A 20,688-nucleotide genomic window follows, 5' to 3' on the forward strand; every position below is an offset into this window, starting at 1 on the left:
AAATATGGCAGGATGCTGCAGAATTCACCTACCAAACACCAGAAAACCCAGCACGTAGTCAATGTAGCAGTTTTTGTCCTCACTGACCTTATTTTTCATCTTATTTTCTACAAGTGTGGGTTACCAGAATCTCAGGCGCTAAGAGCCGGCTTTGGCCAGGCACCCCCCTCCGGCACGGCGCACCGTCTCGCTGGCGGCGGCAGTAGCTCCTGGCTCTGGGCAAGAACAGACGTATGCCAAGGAGAAGACAACCCTTGTCCCACCACCGCGGCAGGGCTGGGGCTGGGACGCAGAGGAGCGGCTCCCGGGGCGGCTGGCTGCGCAGGGGAGCCTCACCTCCGCCTTTCGGGAAACGCGCCGTAGCCAAAGCACAGTCTTGGTTAGCACGGTCACTGCGTGAGGTCCTCTGGCTTGCGTTACAGAGGAGATCAGATGAAATAGCCACAGCCTCCAGGCCTGGAAAGCTATTAAAGGGCAGGATATTTCTTCTCTCGCCAACTTCGGACCTTTTCCACCGCATCTCTCCACCTGGGAGAAAGGCCAATACCAGAAAGCCCTGTATATTAGTCCATTAGATTGTTTCAAGAAAACATAGATTTAAACCCAAACCCTGCCTTCCTCACAAAGACTGGTTTGCGAGTTTCATTTTTTCCCCTGTTTCTAGTCACCGCAGAGTTCAGTACATCTTGTAGCTAAAAGCATCAAATACCTCATTATCATAAACACCAAAATCACTTTATTTTCTTACATAGCTGGAACACAATTGTATTTCTCAGACTTCAGTTTTGCACTTAAATGAAAATGAGCCAAGTTAGCGTTTGTGATTCTGGTAGCCCAAATTTGTAAAAGATAATATCGCACACTTGGTGCATAATGACAAAAATTGCTGTATTGACTATGCGCTGGGTCTTGGTATTCACAATAGTTCTGTTCTAATTGCTGTGAATCAAAGTTCTGGATATATACATTTAATTCACTGAAAAATAAGTTCAAAATCTTTCACACGTGAAACTTGATCCATTGCTTGTCAGTATACGTATTAGTTGCAATGGTTTGCTGACTAATGTGTTGCTTTGGCTGACTTGTTAAATTGCTAGAATGACATGCTCTGCTGATTCATCTCTCTCCCCCTTGCAGATGTTATTCCCAAATGAATAGGTGAATTACGCTTCCTTCCACAGTTCCTGGTACCTTTTATTGAAGATTTTTCAATTCCAAAACTGACATCGTTTTCCATTTGCTTGCAGTGTGCCTCATGAGTTTCTACAAATGGTATAAAATTTAAGGGTAAAGGAATTTTCAAGAAATAGAAATCAAATTAGACAGAAGGTCTGTGTGGAATAATCTATATTTGACATTAACATATTACACATGTCTTGCAGAACATTAAAAAAATCACAGTGAGGAGCAATTGGTGTGTGAAAAATGTTAATTTTTGAAAAAAATGTACAAAGGCATCATGAACTGCCAGCCCAGCATATAGGTCAGCCAGATTTTTCAACTAAGAGTCAGTGGATGTGTTTCATTTTCATTAGCATCAGTCTTGCCCTAACGCCCTGCTGGGACACACCACCAGAGTTTTCAATCCGGTAAGGACTGGAGGGTTGTTAAATGCCGATAGCAGAGCTGTGCTGCAGGACACAGAGGTCAGATTTGGGACAGAGAGGTGTCGGGCAGCCCCTGTGCCTCCTGCCCTGCAGAGCAGACAGCAAGCAGAGGACAGCGAGCGGCACGGAGGGGACGCTGGTCCCCTTCACGTGGGCTTGCACAGGGGCAGCACAACGCTAATTTCTAGCATGAGTGGTGAGAATTCTAAATGCAATGAGGTGGATGTTGACCAGGCTCGAGTTCCCTGGGGGAAGGCAGAGTTGGGAGGAGATGAGCCCCCAGTCCCGCTGTCCAAAGTGGCACGGGCACGTCCCATCACAAGAAGAGGGAGCACATGGTGGGTGGATGGATGGATGGACGGACGGACGGACAGCCTCCCTCAGAGCCTGCATCTGCCTGGGAAGGTAAGATGTCGGCACCTCAAGGCAGATGCGGGGAATTTCAGCTGCTGGAGTATGACCACAAGTTTCAGCAGTATAGCATTGCCCGCCCCCCCCCCACCCCCCCCCCCCCCCCCCCCCCCCCCCCCCCCCCCGCCCTTTTTAATTTCACTCTGAATGAGAGATTCTGTTGGACAGACATAAAATCAGGGACATCTGCTATGAAATGTTGAGACAGGATTTCCTGGAAGCAGCTTGAACCCAACCGGCTGGTGAGGAGACCAAAGCAAGGATCTTTTAGGGGCCAAATTAGAATGTATTTTTTCTTTTCCTACCTACCATGAGAAACATTGTTCGTTAAACCCTTTCAAAATGTGCTGGTCTATTTTTCACTGTTGTATGTCCCTGAGGAGGTGGCCCATTAGCCAGACTGCTTGTAGATGAGACTCTGGGAAAAAGTGCTCTCAAGCTACAGGGAAACCTGTGGAGCCAGGTTTTGGGCCAGGGTACTGAGATAGCAACAAGGGGACAGCAAGAAGAGCATCACCACAACTGTCTTTACAAATTTGTGCAAAGTGTGAACAACAGCGGCATGTCTCCTGCTGTGATCAGACACAGAGAGAACCACTTGTGTGCAGCCAGCAGGACAGCAAGTAGGGGAGCCATGCCTGGAGTTAGCCCAGACAGCACCCAGCACGGCAAAATGACTTGCTCCAGCTCTGCGTGAACACGGTGGGTAGTACAGTCCTGCTCCCACAAGGATGTGCCAGCTGAAAAGCCTGTGAGCAGGACACGTCCCAAGGGGTGACGGGTCTTCGAACACCAGTGCCCTCCCCCGGGGCTAGGGAGGGCTGAGATGTGCAGGTTCGGAGTGGGGGACCCCAACACAGCAGCCTGGTGAGCGAGAGAAATAACATCAGACAAGGGGACAGGTTGACCTTGGCTAAAATGCCTGCTGTTGAAGAGTGAGACTCCTCAAGGAGGAAACTAAAAACTATTATCTTAGTGACAGAGGAGAAATACGTGAATCCAGGAGAAGCTGATCAGGAAAGACATGCTCATGAACAAGAGCTTAGTGGTGTGAGAAAAGATACAGTGGGGAAAAAAAAAAAGGATTGTAAAGATGTTTGGGAACATGGGAATGCATCTACTGGTAGAAAGAACATAGATATGAAGACTGCTTATTTTAAAGATAAAGACAGGGCTGATACAAAGTCCATTTAATTTTGTTTTGCTTTGGATCACGAGCAATGATAGACATACACTGAGTAATGAATGATGTCTTGAAGTCAACATCTGATTAGGTTGAGATCTGTGAGGTCCTCATCACTGGCATTTCTGAGTCCACACTGGATCTCTCCTAATAGATGGATAAGAAAACTGAAAAGTGGCCCAACAGATTGAGAACGATAAAAGGAAGTCTTTGGGGATTATATTGCACATCAGTAACCTATTTAAGACACTCCTGCAAAATACACTCAGGACCAGGGACTTTATGGCTAGCAAGCATCCATAGTGCAAGCTCGTGTTTACACTGCAAGTCAGTGTCTGTACTCAGAATCAGTAAGTGTTTGTGGTTCCGTAAAACTTTTCCAATAGTTGGCATATCGTGTAATCATTCCTGTTGAGATATGCAGCACTTTTCACTGAAGCAGATAGTACTGGCAGTTGTTGGGGGTAAAGTCAGAGGGATGTGGTATAGCAGTGGACACTGCAGCACAGAAAAATGTCTGTGTTGCCAGGAAAACCGTATGTTACCCAAATAACTGGTTTCTGTCAATGAACATAGAATGACAGAGAAAACACCACCTGTTTTGGAGGAAAGAGAACTTGTGAGGTTAGTTAGCCCTTCTCCTGCCTGGGGAAAAGCACCTGACAGATGTTGTTCAAACTCATTCTGAAAAATCACCAACAAGATTCAGTAGCGTCCTAGAAAATTGTCCCAGTCTTTCCCTATTCTCACATGAGATGGCATATTTGCAAAAAAATGAAATACGTCCTCCAGCTATTTCCTCAGTAATATTTCCGTGTATTGTTACAACACAAAGCACAGTCAATGAGAATTAAATGGGTAACTCAATCATTTGAAATAAGAGCAAGAAAGTCTAGGTAAAGTTTCTAATGAAATTTCTTAATGTCAGGACTTCTGAGCTTCTCTTCTGATTTATTAGGGCTGTGTTCCCTCCAGAGTCTCTGATATACAGAATTTCAGGAAGAATGATGTCTCCAGGAGGAAGCAAAGGTGAGGTGATTTTTTGATGGGAAGCTAATATCAGCAATAAATATAGGGCAGTGTCTGCTGCTTCTTAACATAAACCTTCCTGAGACGCTGAATAGACTTTGCATTTCCTTAATGGAGATACATTTTTTCAATTTAAAATCCTATGCAAGTGAAATACTGCTTTCATTGATGATCACAGTAGAAAATCAATTCAGTATTACACATGCCGAAATAGATTCCATAAATTGCTTTAGCTCCTTGATTGCAATGCAAGTCTGACAGCCCGCACAGCTGAGGCTCTGTCTCTCTATTTAGATAGCGGATGGTATTCTGACTGCCACCTTATAAACAGAGTAGGTGAGCTGGCAGTAAAGATAAGACTGAGAGAGATCTGCTGACATCAGATTAATATAGACATTTCTTTCTTGATAGTATTTGATTTTCAGAGGCCCTTGAGAATTTAGAGTTCAAATCTCTGAGATTCATGATACACTGTACTATACAAGGTCATTCATGTCACTGACACCTTTATGGGCAATAGCTCTTGCTGTCAGATAGCATTCAATATGTGCAAACACAGACTGAAAACTACATTCAATTTTGGCTGTAAAATTGCAGGTCCAGTCTCATGAACTGCTGGGAGCACAATTTATCTTATTTGTGCTGAATTAATCATAAGAAAGTACGGGAAATGTTAGACCTATGTCTCAGAGAGGGAGACTGTCATGGTGAAGTTAAGGGATTAGCATTGACCCAGAGAGGCTGCTGCTGCTGGAGCAGGGACAGGATCTCAAAGGCTGCTGGAAGCCAGTCCCGTATTCAGGCTCCAGCAGGCCAATTCCCCCTGACTTAAGATGTATGGGCAGTGAAAATTGATACCAGCATGCATAGGTTGTAATGAAACCACTACACCTCATAGCCTGAAAATGTGTCATCAGCCTCTTGAACCTTGAGCAAAATGGAGACAGACTCTCCAACTTCCCATTTTACTACAGCTAGTGAAACACCATCACCTGTCTCATGGCAGAAGTTTAGGTAAACTCAGGTCTGAAGAAACATTTCTCCCCTCAGAACAACCTCCACAGGAAAAATAAACAAATCTTTACAGAGCAATGCAGGCATTGCACCAGTCACTGGATTCCGCATTTCTCAGCTCAGAGGTGCACATTTTTAGCTCTGCTTTGTCCAGGCTACTAACCCTGACAGTATTTAAAGTAATACCACAATGGGCAAAGTCATAAGACCTCAAAAATCCCTTTTCCCAGGGAGGTAATGAAAACCTCTCGAGTAGGGGACGAGGGAGCAGACAAGCCTGCAAACTTCTCCTCCTGGTGAGCAATATCCAACAAGAAGAACATTTGGGTGATGCACAATCATCTTTAGGGGCCCTGCTTCTCTCTGGCTCTACAGTCTGAGGACTTATCTTGAGAAATATCAAAGCATGCAAAGCTCAAAAGAGCAGCAACACATTCCTTTGCTTTTCTTTAAACCTTGCAAAGGACAGACCTTGAAAGGTGACCTGCTCTGCCTATGAAAACATTTGCAATTCCGTCCTGGAATTAAGCTAAGAAAAATTATTCATGTAATGAACACAGCCAGATCTCAGGTGATACAGCTTAGGAGGGATTTTTTTTTAGAAGAGATGAAGATTTTTTTTTTAAGACTTTCACACATTTTTGTGGGCTTACTCCAAACACCCCCACCTGCTTTGGTAACATCACTTGCACTTCAGAGGACAAGATGTGTTAGCGTTGGGGGCAGCTGGGCTGAGGACGAGGGCATGTGCAGTGGCTGGACAGCCAGAGCCTGCTGGAAGTTGCTGCGGCTCCACTAGGCTATGGGAAAGAGATGGCAGGATGCGAACAAAAGATGTGCAATATATTATATATGGCTGACGCTGGGCACTGGAGGCTTTCATTCTCACACTAGTGGAAGAATAACAGCCACTTGATTTTTGACAGTGAGATTGGATAGGCAAGACGAGGAAGATGCACAGATACTGCATGAATAAATATAACACTAAATGCAGGGGAAATCTCTGTGTGCGCCTGCGGGTGGGTGGATGTGTGCATGTGCATCTACAAACACGTCAAGTGCATTGTTCATGTACTACAACTTCTCAGGCTGGCATAAGTGGATGTGGCAATAGACTGTGAGGGAACTGTACCCATAATATCATTCACTGTGAAACGTGTTTTCAATTTGCACTGTCATGTAGCAGCTAATGTTTGGTATCCACAGTAGACAGTAAATGATGTCTTTGATTTTTTTCTTTGATATAATAGTTTTGGAGTAAACAACCATGTGTTCCTCTTTCTTTTCCAGGGTAAAGATAGTCACGGACTTATCGATAAAGGAGAAAGTTCTCAAGTGGCTCAGGTAGGTGCAGCTTGTGGACTGCATATAGGCACGACCGACCCAGATGCTTTCTGATACACAACCGGCACAGCTGGGCAAGGCTGGCAGGACCTGGAAAAAAAAAAGGCAAGAACAAGAACCCCCAACCCCACCAACAGTATAAGTCAGAAAGCAACAAACACCAGCAAGATTTGAAAATCAGATCAAGCACTACACAATGACTTGCTGAAGTCAGGGAGAGCTAAATACATTATTGTTCATATTTAATTTATGTTGTCAAAGTTGGTTCAGGGATTTGAAAACTATAAGCACTAAAAACCTTTTTCTGCATGCATGGCTAGGCTTTCCTGCATCTTTTCTTGAGCAAATACTTAAAATACCATTAAGGTGGCTGCACTGGAGAGAGAGCACCAGGATGCATAGCCCTTGCTCAGGATGCAGGACAATGCCCAGCGGTGTTGTGAGGATAAAGACAAGAGGAATTACGGGGAGCTGCAGAGGTGCTCAGTGTAGACCAGCCGTAATTGGATGGATATGGCAAATACAGTTAGTTGTTCATATATACAGAACATGCTTCTTCCAGTCGCTGGTGTCTCAGCAGGTACCTGCACAAGTAGTAACTACAACTTAGGCTTTTTACATGACCACACTGTCTCTGAATATTTGTGTATGTCAGTCAGTGTATCAGTGCTCCTCAAAATAATTTCTTAATGTGTCATCCAATTTTAATTAAGTCTGACTGAAAGGAAAACATCTCGAAGATAGAAAGTCTCCAAAAGTTTGGTGCAAAAAGGCATTGAGGGTAAAAAAATAAAATAAAATAAATTTAAAAAGAATAAAAAATAAAAAGGTGAGACGCCTTTTTGCCCTTCCCTTGCCTTGGGGGAAAAGTTGCTGCGTGTGAAAAACCCTTGTTAAACATCAGAGGGTCGGCTGGTAGGAAGGCTGTCGGAGGACTCGTCGGGACCACGGTGAGGCCGCCTGGGCAGTGGTTCGCACGGCGCTGGACGCTGCCCTGGTGGCTTCCCCAGGGGGTGACCGGACAGGTCCCCCCAGCCCACCCCACTGTGGGTCAGGTGAGGGGCACACCGGGCACAAACCCGCTGGAAACGGGGCTCCGTTGCTTCTGCAACTGCAGGCTTGCACCTGCAAATGCAACTCGATCGCGACTATGTCTCTGCTACCCCTCGGCTCTCCTCTCGCTGGAGCTGCTCCAGGTGGAAGCTTTACGCCTGCTCGGAGGTGCTCAGTTTCCAAGCCGTGTCTCAGCCCTTCCCCTCCGGTTGCTGGCCAAACAGTAGCGATCACAGCAGTGTTTGGCAAGCAATGGGTAGAGATGTGTGCTTAAAAGCCTGTCCTTATATCTTCCAGGTAAGTTTCATAACCTGTGCTTTTACTACAGGAAAATTTAGGAGCCTAAAGAGGCTGATAATGCCCCCTCTGAGAAGAAATTAATAGAAAAATATGGGCTATATAGAAAAGAGCACTTGTACTACTGTCACTGACGTGAAGAAGCTACCATCTCCCAAAGCAGTTAGGAAAACAGAAACATTTTATATTTCACTTCACTTAATAGCTAGGAAGAGGAGCAGTTAAAGGGAGCAAGCTAAGTAACCACAGCAGAAAAGTCAGGGGGTAGAAAGAAAGCTGGGGGGCTTATTTCAGACAGAAGGACCTCAGAAAACACAGAAGCAGGGGAAAAGGGCAGCTGCAGATGTTAGATACAGCAAAGTATCTGAAAGCAGGACTGAGGGGAAAGGTGAGGAAACTGAGGAAATTTCATTTCTGAAAAGCGAAGAGCCAGCAGGAGCTGAAGTGCCCCTATAGTGCCTCTGATTGTAAGGGAGGAGAGGGCAACAAGCTGAAAGTGGAAATCAAAAAGAAAGTTTAGGAAGAGGAAATTATTAATATTGGGATATTTCTTTACCTACACAAACTGTCTTTCACACAGGGCAACTGGAGCCGGACAACTGCAAGTACTGCCTTTGCTCACGCTGCCTGACGTTGCTGAGCCCTGAACGTCTCAAATACAGGGACAGAAGTCACAAGAGGTGAGAAGCATTCAAGCAAAAGTCCTCCCAGAAGGTTTTAGACATGACAGATTAAAGCTCTGCACGAAAAGCCGTGGAGAAATGGAGCAGGACAGAAGGGTATTAAGCCAATGTTTCATTTCTTCCATAAAACCCACCTGTGTGCGGAGGGTCGGCACACTTCCTACGTGCAACGTTAACAATATTAATAAAAAAAAATAACAACAATATTCTGCAGCTGGAAGCAGGCTCTCCGTGCACATCGCGCTTTGCTGCTTGAGGGCGAGCGAGCGGGCTGAGGGAGGCGGCGGGCTGCCTGCGCGGGGGAGCACCGTTCACCCTCCATGCTGGCAAAGCCCCGGGGGGGCACAGACCAAATAACGGGGTACCAGCGAGCTGGGAAACACGGGGGTTAAAGGAGGGGGGGACACGACTTAATTCAGCATGTCCATTTCCCAGGGATATTGCTATTGGGTGCATCAAGCTCTGGCTGTATGTGGTGCCGGTGAAAACAGCACCAGAGGATCGAGATTAATTTCTGCTCAGGGTTTCTTCCAGTAGACTGGAAAGATAACTGGTTGTAGGAAGGCTGAAAGTAAGCTGGTTTGTGCTGGGATTGCAGCCCCGTGAACCGCATGGAAGAGCTGCGTGCCGTGAAGCTGAAGAGCCGCCTGGCAAACAGCTCTGCTTTCTGCTGGCGGCCGAGGGCACACACGCTCACGTTGCTTTTCCCGTGGGAAGCAGGACATCGAGCCACCGTGCCAAGTTGAACACAAGGTGGTGGTACTAAAATATTATCTGTGAATAAACACGCACGGCAGTTTTTAATCCTTAGAGTCCTGATAGGTAAATATGTATAATTTTCTGTCAGTAGACAGGAAAAGAAAGCACAGAGTAACTGACCAATTTACCCACTAAAACCTTAACACTTGGTGGTAGTTCTAGCAGGAAAACAGAGATCTCTTACTCCTTTGTGTGTCATGTGCTGCAGGCTTGAAATCGGTAGAGAAGAGAACTTACATAGAGCATTACTTATAAAAGCAGTTAAGAAAATGTACTGAGGTAAAGGATATAAGTACTGTTCTACTTAAAAAGAGAGAAGAAGAAAGGAAACCACTACCTTCCCGCAGCAGAAGCACCTGCTCCACTTTGCTGTTGGGTACGGCAAGATCCAGGGCACATCTGAGTTCAGCATTTCTGCATTTCGGGTTAGCACCATAGTCTGTCAGCAAGACAACTACCTCCACGCTGGATTTTCTCGCTGCCGCATGAAGCGGGGTGTCTAATCGCTTCCCCATGTTCACATTGGCTCCTTGAGTGAACAAGAGTACATGGTTAGATCTGGGAGGCAGCAGGAACTGTCCGAACCTGCATCGCACAGGATGGTTTCCCCCAGTAGCCTCGACAAATGATGGGGATGGATGGCACACAGGCCTCCCTCATTTCTCTCAATAGCAGCAGTGCAGAACTCAGCAGGTCAAATACCTGCTGTGTAAAAGTCCTCGGAGCCACCGAACCCTGTCTGCGCTGGACAGAACTGAGCAGCTCGACCTTCAGCCCAATAGATGTTCAAAGCCTACCATATGCTCTGTAAATTTGTTAATAACATAAAATGTAACACACATTATGTTAATCTAATTAACGGGGTGGGGGATGGACGATGACCCTTTGGGTATCTCATTATGATAACTCTGGGAGCACAGCAGGGGAAATGCTTGCCCCAGGGTCACCAGGCACAGCAGGGCCACACTTCGAGCAGGAGTAAGTCAGCTAATGCACACCGACAGCAAAAATTTATGCTAGCTCATAGGCTGTTCCTGGACCCGCAGTGATGATTCTTTCAAGCAGCTTTACTGCTGTCTTCATCATCTACTGAGAAGCATGTGAAGTTAATGCTTAGTATGGCACTTTATCATAATCAAGGGTTGATTTTCGTCACCAATATTAGCCAGCATAGTCTGTGCTTCCTGTCGTCATTCTAGAAAACTAAAAGTATTTTATTTTCACATTCAGACAGTCTCAGGGAGGTCTCTGTAATTAGGGCTTTTTTTACTGAAAAAATCATAAAGTCTTCATGAATGCAGGTGAAATTTTTAATAGCCTCAGATGAGTCTCACAGACTCGGGCTGCCCAAACACCCTTTGTGGAAATAACCCGTGATGTCTGCAGTGCAGAGGCAGCCTGGAGAGACCAGCCGTGCGGGCTCACCCCACCACAGCTCTCCCCCGGCCCCTTTTCCAGGTGTACCTAGCTCCAAAAGCTTTTTGACACAGTCTGTTCTCTGGTAGGTGCAAGCCACGTAGAGCGGGGTCCCGTGCTGCAGGTCTTCTTGGTCAATGTCAACCTCGTGGGCCAGAAGGATCTCCATGCACTCCCTGTGACCTGCGGAGAGAAGAAGGGCCGTTACTGAAGTGCTGCAGATACAGCCAGTGAGGCACAAGGGCTGGGAATAAGCCAAACCTATTTATCCATACCAGTACAGACAAAGTTTTTTTTTAAAAAAAAAAAAAATTTAACATCAATAAAAGATGTATTCTTCAGTCATTGTTAGCTTCACTCACAGCCTGAACGTTACCTCTCTTGACCGCTTCGTGAATGGGCGACGCAAGGTGGTTCCTGAGCTGCGGCTTGGCTCCGAATTCGAGCAGCATGTTGACACAGGCCACGCTGCCACTGCAGCAGGCATTAAACAGAGGAGTGATCCCATCAATGGTGACTGCATTGACCTGGAACAGCAAGACACGCTCAGGATAATCTGATTTAAGAGGAATGCCCTTGCAGCGTGCCTCGTGTGCACGCCAGAAATGCACCAGAAAAAGATGCTTGTTTAATTTCAGAATTGATTTTGTTAACAGCTTTCAGAGTTATGTGTTGTGGCACAACATATAGAACATTCTCCTTTGAGGCCTGCCTGCTTTCCCACATAGCTAGCGCCATAAGGCGGCAACACTGCCTACTATGAATGCTCCTCCTAGAGTTGCTCAGAAAACGCAGATTTTTAATTTTTTTTTATGTGGACAGCTTGAGTAGCTTCAATCCCCTGCATTGCAAAGGGGGTGGAGCACCAGCGTAGAAATACCTTAGCACACACAATTTAACTAGCAGGATATTTTGCCTTTAAAGCGGAGAAAGGCAGTGATGTTTAAGGACCTACTGGTTTATTCCGGGTAATTCAGCAGCGGACCATCTGCAGTTGATACCGTCCTAGATATCACTTGTCCTTTCTCATTTGAACTACCAACTTGTTTACGATGCTGTACGAGTTAACCCCTTTTCCCACAAGGTGCCCCTGCTCCTCGGTGCCTCCTCTGCTTGCTCACCTTCATGGAAAACCAGCGGCAGGAACAGATCTGGCTGGAAAACCATCGTGACGGGGCCAGGAGGTGGGCAAGCCAGCACGCTATGGGGAGATACCAGGTACCACAGCACAGGGGACATGTGTCTGCTCAGATTTTGGAGCCCAAAGTGCAGCTTGCTCTTGTGAAATTGCAAAGCTCCAACTAACACGCTGTTTCAACAGCATCATCACTACGGATCCCAGACTCTTCCTTGATCTTCTTCCCCTCCTGCTATTTGCTGAGCTAAACTATCCCTCATCCTGCACAGCTTCAAAACCAGCACAAAGTAAGAAACAGATGTGCCTTGGGGGTATCTGCATTTCAGACAGATTACATGCTGGAGCCCTGCAGCCCAGCACTGCGTCCCACCTCCCCACAGTCTCATCGAGCAGATGTGGCTGGAGCTGCTGCAGGCACTGGGCGTCTATCAGCATCACTTCACAACAGGGCCAGCGATTCAAGCAAGCTGAAAACCAAGGGTAAGCAAGGAGATAAGTGAAGGAGGAAAATGACCTCTTTGGTTTCCCTCTCTGCTGGGCATTGGTTTAACTGGTAAAAGAGGAAAGAATGGCAAGACAGCTGTTGAGGAGTAAATGGGTTGGTAAAAAAAAAAGAAATAAAGAGCACGGCAAGAAAGGAGAGCAGCAGAATGGCACATCTTCTCCCACAAGTTAGACAACAGCCCATTGAATTTATTTATGAACAGAGTGGGGTGAAAGCAAAAACCAAAAAAACATCAGAACTACGTATTATACCAGGAATAGGCTGATGTCTTAGGAAAGCAACAGGTAGTTCAGAGACGATTCTCTCAGGTATAAAAAGGCAATGCCATTAATATACCCAAATCAAGTAAAACTGAGCAGAAAGGGGTTTTCCTTTCATCTTTCTAAGGGATTGAAATTTGGCACTCAGTTCGGGAAGTTAACAAATGCATTTTCTTCTGCAGAGGATAGCTTGATTGCCTGTCTTGGTGTTGCTCAATTTCTTGCCATACAAATTGTACTTGAAAACCCAGCTGAATGAAATGTAGTCTTAAATACTTCATCCATTCCTGTATCTCCATTGTTAACATGTATTGTACCTTAGGTCCAACTGGGGGAAAAGTTATTTTATTAGCAGATAAAATGTTTCATTGCTTCAAGCACATCTTTTTACTTACGTGAGACTCCCAAACCATCCCACAGAAAACCAGAGGCAATCCCAGTGATCGTTACGGGGGGGAAAAAAGTAATTTTCTTCAAGGTTATTTTCACCTAGCACCTCTCATTCCTTTTCCATCAATCGCGACTACGTTTCACATACAGAGGGAGAACAAAACAGAATAACGGGGTGACCCGAGCAGCCACTGGGGGAAGGCAAATCCATCACCCGTGGCAACAAAGCACCCTTTTTTTGCCCCCCGGTTCTGCCCGAGATGCTCCCGTCTGCCTGCAGCCTGGCCCTGCCACGAAGGCGGCCCGCCCCACCTCCCCGCCGACGCAGGGAGCGTCCGTGGTCCAGACGCCCGCATCCCTGGGGCTCACCTGAGCGCCGTTCTCCAGCAGCACCTTGGCGCAGGCGACGTGGCCGCCCAGGCAGGCCTCGTGGAGAGCCGACGCGCGGTCTGTCGTCACCAGGTTCACGTCGAAACCCTGCAACGCAGGGCGGGGGGCGTGAGAGGGAACCCCTGCCCGAACCACGCGGCTCCCCCGCGGCCGGCGCGGGTGCCAAGGGCGGCCGGACCACGGCAGGGGAGAGCCGCGTCTCTGGGTGTGTGTCCGGGGAAGGTAAACGGGTTGGATTAATGCCGTTCGGGGCTTCGGTGCTCGTCCCCAAAGGCGGCAGCTGGCGATGGGGTTAAAGAGGAGGCCAGGACAAGCCGTGCCTTCTATTTCTAGCTCTTTACAAGGCACGGTCAATCACGGACATCACGTTTCTCTAGCTGATAAAGGCGGCATTACCTTCCCTGTTAAGTAAAAGTCCGGCACCAGGAGCTACGGCCAGTGGGATTCACCTCCCTGAACGGGGACGCCTCTGGCAGAGGTATCAGCAGCTCGGCGGGAGCCCTCGGCTCCTTCAGTGGGGAGAAACAGGCTCCCCTAGGACACACACCATTCATCCCATGCTAAACCAGCTGTTTCTAGTAGGTCAGGTGAATCGTGTCCTAAAAACACTCCCACCGACTTTAGGGGGTGCCCAGTGTGTTTCACTCACAGGTAGCAAGTACCTGGTAAACCCATAACATAGGTGAGATGATAAATCCCACCCATGAATCAGCTCCTCTTATTTGACAACCCAGGAAACGTTTTACACTGGAAGAACGAACTGTGATTTACAAATGCCTTATTGCAGGTATTTCCCTAAATGACAGTTCTTACATCTATTCCTGCACAAGCAGAAACCAGGCATATTCACAAAGGAGAAAGCAATTGGCATATGTGTTTTCCCCAGAATGCAGCTAAATCTCCTGGTAATGATGATTTCACAACCACGTGTGAGAACAGGCCTGGAAGCAGCTCCATTCTCCGCTCGATGTCTGGTGTTTTGTAACCCAGCCGGTCTCTACCTGATGTGCTACAAACTCGGCAGCGCACGAGATGGCAGCAGTGCACTTCTTGGTAGGCAATAGCAAACGCGACGGGCAGAAATCGGTATCTGTGAGCACTGTAAAAGTCACCAGTCCCCGTGCAATGAGCATTAAAAGCAACCACTGTAACCTCTTTAAGACAGAAATTCTATGATAGAAAAACAATGGTTTTTTCAGTTACGTGAAAGCATTATTAATGTAAAGGCTGTCGCTAAAAATTTCCTGTACATTACATCAGTGCCAGGGGAGTAGATAAAACCTTGAAAAAATGTTGAGATCATTCCATTTTCTAATTGTATAGATGTTTTATACTTAATGATCAGCATATTCCTTGAAGAGGAATGTCTTCTAGATAGTCCTGATAAAAAGAGGAGACCTATTCATAGAATCATAGAATCATATTCTCAATCATTATTCATATATATATATTTTTTTAAATGAAACTCAGTCATTGCAAGTGAAAGGCAAAACAGCAGTCCCTTCCATTACAAAATGAAGACTGAGTTGTAGATCTTACTATAGCTGTTTGCGAAACACTGCTCATGTTAAACCTTGTTTTCAGACGGTTATAAACTCTTCCCAATGTATCTGAAAAATCTTCTTTCAGTGCTAGAACAGGCATTGGTGAGTTTTTGAGCTCTTTTAAAACTCCAGCGCTCCACTGTTCCCTTATGTCCAGGCATCCCGTGGGGAGCAGAAGCCTCACTGCCTTTCTTGAAAGCTATGGTCCTACGGCAGAGACTTCTCAGTGTCCCACACATACTCTGAAGTACAGCTCCATATTTAAGTTTAGGCTAGTGGTGTAAGTACATTTGAAGCAATGAGCAATGATTATGCTGCTCCATGAACAGCTTCATCCCTACATTTATCACACTGTGGTGAATCAGCTCCAATTCAGTCTCTACAGGCATTGCTCCCTTGATCTCTTTTCATCAGTAAGGACCCTCATCCTTCACTCCCCAAATTAAATGTCTTCAGGAGAAGGAGAAAGGGTGGATTAACTAACTAATGTATAGCCACAACACCGGCTGCTTCTCTAGTGTATAACCATGACCAGTGTACAACTGGGGCATCTAGTGTGTAACCACAATAATAGTGTAGCCCCACTAATAAGATGGTGTAAGGTCAGCATAAATGGAGATAGAGGGGGTCAGAAAACCGGCAAAGACCTGAATGAATAAGCCCTCTTCCTTATTATCTCAAACTTCCATCACTTCCTTTTCCATGAAATCATTTGATATCAGCAGGTGAAGGAAAGAGGGATCAGGGAACAAGAGGGGCAATACTGGCTCTAAACAGCAACCTCTTTTAGCTGCAGCCATGCCTCGATACATGTCTAGAGTGGAGGCTTTCACACCGGCGGCTCCACTCCCTGAGGACGTTGTCCATTCGAGCTGTGGCCTCACTGGTAAAAATTATTTACCTTGAATATAAAAGGTCTGATGGCCAAGTCACAGAGCTTACACTCAGGGAATTCATTTCCCTGCAGTTGTCTTGGCTGGGTGGGGTGTGGGGGGCAGTTGCTCACCCATGCCAGAGGAGGGCACTGAGTTTAAGCGAAGGTGGCAAGGAAGACAGTTGGCAAAGCACGAAGAACCATAACCTGTCTCTTTCCAGCTGCCCACTTTCAGATCCAGCTTCTTGTCCTTTCTAGTATATTCTTTCCTCTTCTCTTTCTTTTGCCTGAACTCTTGGTTTCATTTGGAGCAGAGGGTTTAAGGCTGACAGCTCTCTCTTTAGGAAGACCATGCTTGCTGTTTTATAAAGCAAAGCAAGATGTACTTTTACAGCTTTCTACCAATTCTTTTTAAATAGCTGATATATATATATATTGCCCCTATTCCCAAGCCCAGTTTGCATGGTTTATCACTGAGAAAGAACCCAGGGACTATTGTTTATCATACAGCAAGCTACAAGCTGTAACCGTCTTTGTCCTGGACTTGTCCCCAGCATCCTAACTAAGCAAACTAATACATGCCCAAAGGCATACACGCAAATCTATTATTTATACAGCTGCATTTCTTATGCTCTGCTGCAGTCTATTACCAGCTCACCAACACACAGATGCAATTCAACAGAAACTACGCTGCTTCCCAACCTTTTCTTTACCTGTGGGCTTTTACCTGTGCAATCAAGGTTTTCAAAGACAGGAGGCGTCCCTGGAAGGCAGCGTCGTGGAGGGGGGACCGGTCTGCCCAGCTGCCTGAAATACCAAATGCATAGAAGTTAATTCAGGTAAGCAGCAAAAGCAGATCCTGGGAGGACAGAGAAAAAAACAGCTGCGTGTAAACGCAGATCGGGACTGAAATCAATGCGGGGGTCAGCGGTGAAACTGTTTGATAAATTGATTTCAGCAGAGCAGCTGAGGGCTCAGCACTCCTGAGAAAGCTGGCCGCTCGCTAAGGGACCTAAACAAAAGCTTCTTGGCAGAACTTTTAAAAAGAGCTAAAAACATGCTTCAGCAAAGACCATGAGTTTAGTGCTGCTGGGACTCACCCGGGGACTTCAGAGCCCTGCAATTCTCCTATTCAAAACCGTATCAGCCTCCGTCTTTCCTAGGGAGCTGTTGTCACAAATCATATTCCAGCTTCTCTTGCACGTCATTAAGAGACTCGTAGGAGGGAGATGCAGGGATGACTTGTCTGTCAAATGAATTCTGGCATGTCCCTGGCAGTTTTATTTCCTGAACTGACAATTTCATAAATAATATCCTCCAGCTCAGACTACCAGGTAACAGGTTTCATCCTCCTCCTCACTGGAAGGTTTCAGAAAAGACATGGAAAAAATAAATTCTGCCTGAGGCCTTACTTTTCTTCCTTAATCATTTTGAGTTGTTGAACTGTTCAGACTCCTTCATGTAGGCTAGCTTGCCCTTTTCCTTATCTTAATCTATTCATGTGCCACGAAAAAAAAATTCCTTAGCCTAGCTACGACCTACAGGCATAGTCAGTCAGCCCAGGTTAAATCCCTGCAACTCAAGTAGAGAGCAAATTTACTTGCCCTATATTAAAATTTTTAACCGTACCACAACACAGGGTGTAGTAAGTATTTTTCCAAAGGCCAGCTGCATTTACAGTGCCACAGGACAGAAGCAATACCAGTGTTTGCATTCATGCTCTGTTGTTCAGCAACCCCATGAGCACTGTATTTGAAACCCTTGTCTTGTTTAATTTTTTCAGCTACGGTGCACACCAGAGAGAATGGAAAGGGTGATTTATCTCCATTTCAGGTGTTAACCCAAGGCAGGGAGAAATCAACACAGACACATCCCTGGGGACCTGAGGCCAAGGACACAGCAGAGGTTTCAGCCTTGGCCAAGGGAGTCTCCTTTTGTTACCCGAGAACCGGGATGCACTTCAGCTCATGGGGTTACGGCTTTAACTTTAGTTACTACTTTTGTTTCCATTTATTTAAGGAGCTGTGCCAGGGCTCCTAAGGCAGCAAGCTGGCATGGAAAGACCAGCCAGCACAATATACAACCAGGCTCCTAAGGACCAAGTAGGACACACCAGGCAAAATGATGGAAACAGGAACCAGGTAGGGACTAAGAAACATTTTCCTGAAAACATCCAAAAAAACCCCACATCCCTCATCATGCTGGTGACTGAAATAGGCAAGCTCAGTTCAGAAAGTCAGAAGACATTGCAAGTGACAAAACCCAGGGCCCCTATACAGCAGGAAGATTCCGAAGTAACTCAGACAGCAGAGCTGCAGTGCCTTATTTAACCTTTTATGCATGTAGCATAGCATGTGCCAGTGCACGTCACATGCATTTACAATGCATGTGGATGCACACGCATGCCTCACCGTGAAAACACATGCTGCTGCATACTTCCATGCTAGCCACAGCAACCTACCTCCCTGAAACGTGTGGCAAATATAGTTCCCATATGGGGCACTTCTTCCCTTCACAGTTGTGAGTGACATGTCTGAAAACACTGTGTCTTTTTAAAAGTCTACAGAGAAATTAAGCAGCCCTGCTGCTGCCGCGCTCCTTCACTGCAAAGAGAAAAGGCTGTGAAGCTCCGCCTGTAATCCAATATAGTGCCCCAGCAACAGCATCACATGATCTTAGGTTTTGTAAGATTATCCTTAATGGCTTTTTGCAAATGGCAACTTGCAGATAAAAATATGTTGCGGTCTGCTAAACTTCAAGGCACTTCAATAAGAACCTGCACGACGGAAAAACTGCTGTTTGCCACGTGTCTGACTACAATTGCATGAAGGCGCTTGGAAAAAAATGACAGTAATAAATTATTGGAATTATATTCTGGATAATAACAAATAAATTAATAACCCAGACATGCCTGCGTATAAAGGCTTTGTAAAAAATGCTTTGCTGCAGTATTTTTCTTGGCCAGATCTTAATCTCTCTGCTTTGGGTGGCAACCTCGCACCACCCATGTTCTGCTCACTGTTCATGGTGGCCCTATTCATCATGAAGCAAGTGCCCAACAAATGAGTCACAGAAAAATCTGTGATGTCACAACACTGATAAGAATCTTCAAGTAGGAAAATATGTCCTCAGTCTTAGTAAATTTAAAATACTGTCATTTTAATTAGTGGAATTACCAGGCATGCAAATGCGTGTCTACTCATTATTATGGCAGTGATGTGAAGGAGTAAAATCACTTGGAAAAAAAAAAACAAACAACAAAAAAAGACCTACTAAATACGATCTATTCCCGTGCCATATATTTTTCAGAATAATTTTAGCTGTATTCATTTTTATCATCTGATTTAACAAAACAGGGGTTCTTGGCTTGGATTCATAAAGTCATTAGTTATACCCTCCTAGTATCTCCTTTCAGAAAATCAACATGCTAAAACTTCTCCCTAAATATTCTCTGGCCGTAAAGCTAGCTATTTAGTAAAATCATCTGTTAAGCCCACTAAAGAATGCCTTGCTTCCGAGAACAATCTTTTTATTTACCATAGTGCCTTGAGCAAATGTTGTCCTCGTTCTAGCTGGGTAATTGTTGGAGTCTCATATTTTGCACACCTAAATCATGCCAACAGATACTGACACTGCAAAGACCCCAGAAATGGAAGGCACTTCAGGTTAAAACATTCACCCATGCATTTAGCAACAGATTCCTCATTTCATGGCAACTCAATGATTTAAATCCTCAAGTCACAAAAATGTAGCAAATAATACACATTTAAATGTTAGAGGGTCCATATTTTTACTTTACCTGGGACTATTCCATAGATCTCTTCTGCTATCCTGGCAGCCTCTTTTCTGTTGCCTTTAACAATATAGAAATGGGTCAGCAAAGCCAAGGAAATCTTAATTAAAAGCTTGAAGCAAAACAAAGCAAAAATGGCAAAATAAATGTTAGTGAAAGCATGGAGTATAGAACTGCCCTCCATTTTGGTTTGCTCTTTGAATAGTTTCTCAGGTCGGCTAAGTTGCACCGGGCTATTCTTGGTATCACATGTCATCTATTTTAAACCCTCCAGAACCTGCTGTTCCTCACTTACCAAAAATACATTCTGGTTTTATTTGGTATGGGCTATTTGATACTAAATAACAATACCAAGGATAAGGTAGTTTGACCATCCCGTGCCATACAGGAAACAAACAGAAAATCCTTTCCAAACCCACATGAATTAGAATAATTTTTCAGATAGATGATGTCCATACCACCTGAAAGCCTATACATCCACATTATATTCCTTCTTTGATGTAGCAGTTTCATTTACAAAGGCTGCATAGGTAAAGTTGCAGAAATTGTTCAGAGATACTGCAAAAAGAATACTTTTCCGTCTCTCCCGTCTTGGTAACAGGCCTTGCTGGTACTCAGATACAGAACAAAGGCAAGCATATCAAAGAAAAGCATTATCATGAAAGAAACTGAAATAAAACCACATATTTTCAAAGCCAAGGCTAAGAAGTTAAAGTTGTTCTAGGAGGAAAAAAATACCTTGAAAGTGTGTAATCAGAAACACATGACAACACACTGGTATTTTCCATCACTCAGGGATAAAGAATGGTGTCTATTAATATCTCTTGCAAACAGCATCTTACTGTTTTGAAAGAATGGAAATATTTTTACATTATCCATCATTGATTCAAAGGTGTAATATTTGAAACTGAAGAAGATGCACCCATTCTTTAACTGCCCTTTTTTCTTTCTGAAGGCCCATGGCTTCCATAGAGAACAGAGTATTTTTTCTGCATGTA

At 45.2% G+C, this 20,688-nt stretch overlaps 1 protein-coding gene across 3 annotated transcripts; it reads right to left on the reverse strand.

The window, feature by feature from the left end:
• Positions 1-3,193: 3,193 nt before the first annotated feature.
• ASB11 (ankyrin repeat and SOCS box containing 11) lies at positions 3,194-19,895 on the reverse strand. 3 transcript variants are annotated; one of them, XM_029999215.1, is made up of 7 exons: positions 19,697-19,895; positions 16,625-16,704; positions 13,459-13,566; positions 11,173-11,323; positions 10,845-10,979; positions 9,718-9,909; positions 3,194-6,678 (listed from the first exon to the last, which is right to left on the reverse strand). In XM_029999215.1, exons 1-7 carry the CDS (start codon positions 19,872-19,874, stop codon positions 6,554-6,556), a joined length of 969 nt encoding a protein of 322 aa, XP_029855075.1. In that variant the 5' UTR covers positions 19,875-19,895; the 3' UTR covers positions 3,194-6,553. The 3 variants fall into 3 exon arrangements, with proteins under 3 accessions (XP_029855075.1, XP_029855076.1, XP_029855077.1); XM_029999216.1 differs by lacking the exon at positions 19,697-19,895 and adding an exon at positions 18,359-18,491; XM_029999217.2 differs by lacking the exon at positions 13,459-13,566 and having other exon boundaries at positions 19,697-19,882.
• Between the last annotated feature and the right edge of the window lie 793 nt (positions 19,896-20,688).

Source organism: Aquila chrysaetos, chromosome 23 (assembly GCF_900496995.4).
Source record: "Aquila chrysaetos chrysaetos chromosome 23, bAquChr1.4, whole genome shotgun sequence".
NCBI classification, from domain to species: domain Eukaryota; kingdom Metazoa; phylum Chordata; class Aves; order Accipitriformes; family Accipitridae; genus Aquila; species Aquila chrysaetos.

What these genes read in the sequence shown, in the direction of transcription:
- ASB11 (XM_029999215.1), bottom strand. Translation starts at nt 19,874, where the DNA reads ATGGAGGGCAGTTCTATACTCCATGCTTTCACTAACATTTATTTTGCC. An exon ending in GATCTATGGAATAGTCCCAG is followed by an intron (nt 16,705 to 19,696) that starts GTAAAGTAAAAA and finishes TTGGTATTTCAG; the next exon opens with GCAGCTGGGCAGACCGGTCC. An exon ending in TCACGAAGCGGTCAAGAGAG is followed by an intron (nt 10,980 to 11,172) that starts GTAACGTTCAGG and finishes TTCTCTCCGCAG; the next exon opens with GTCACAGGGAGTGCATGGAG.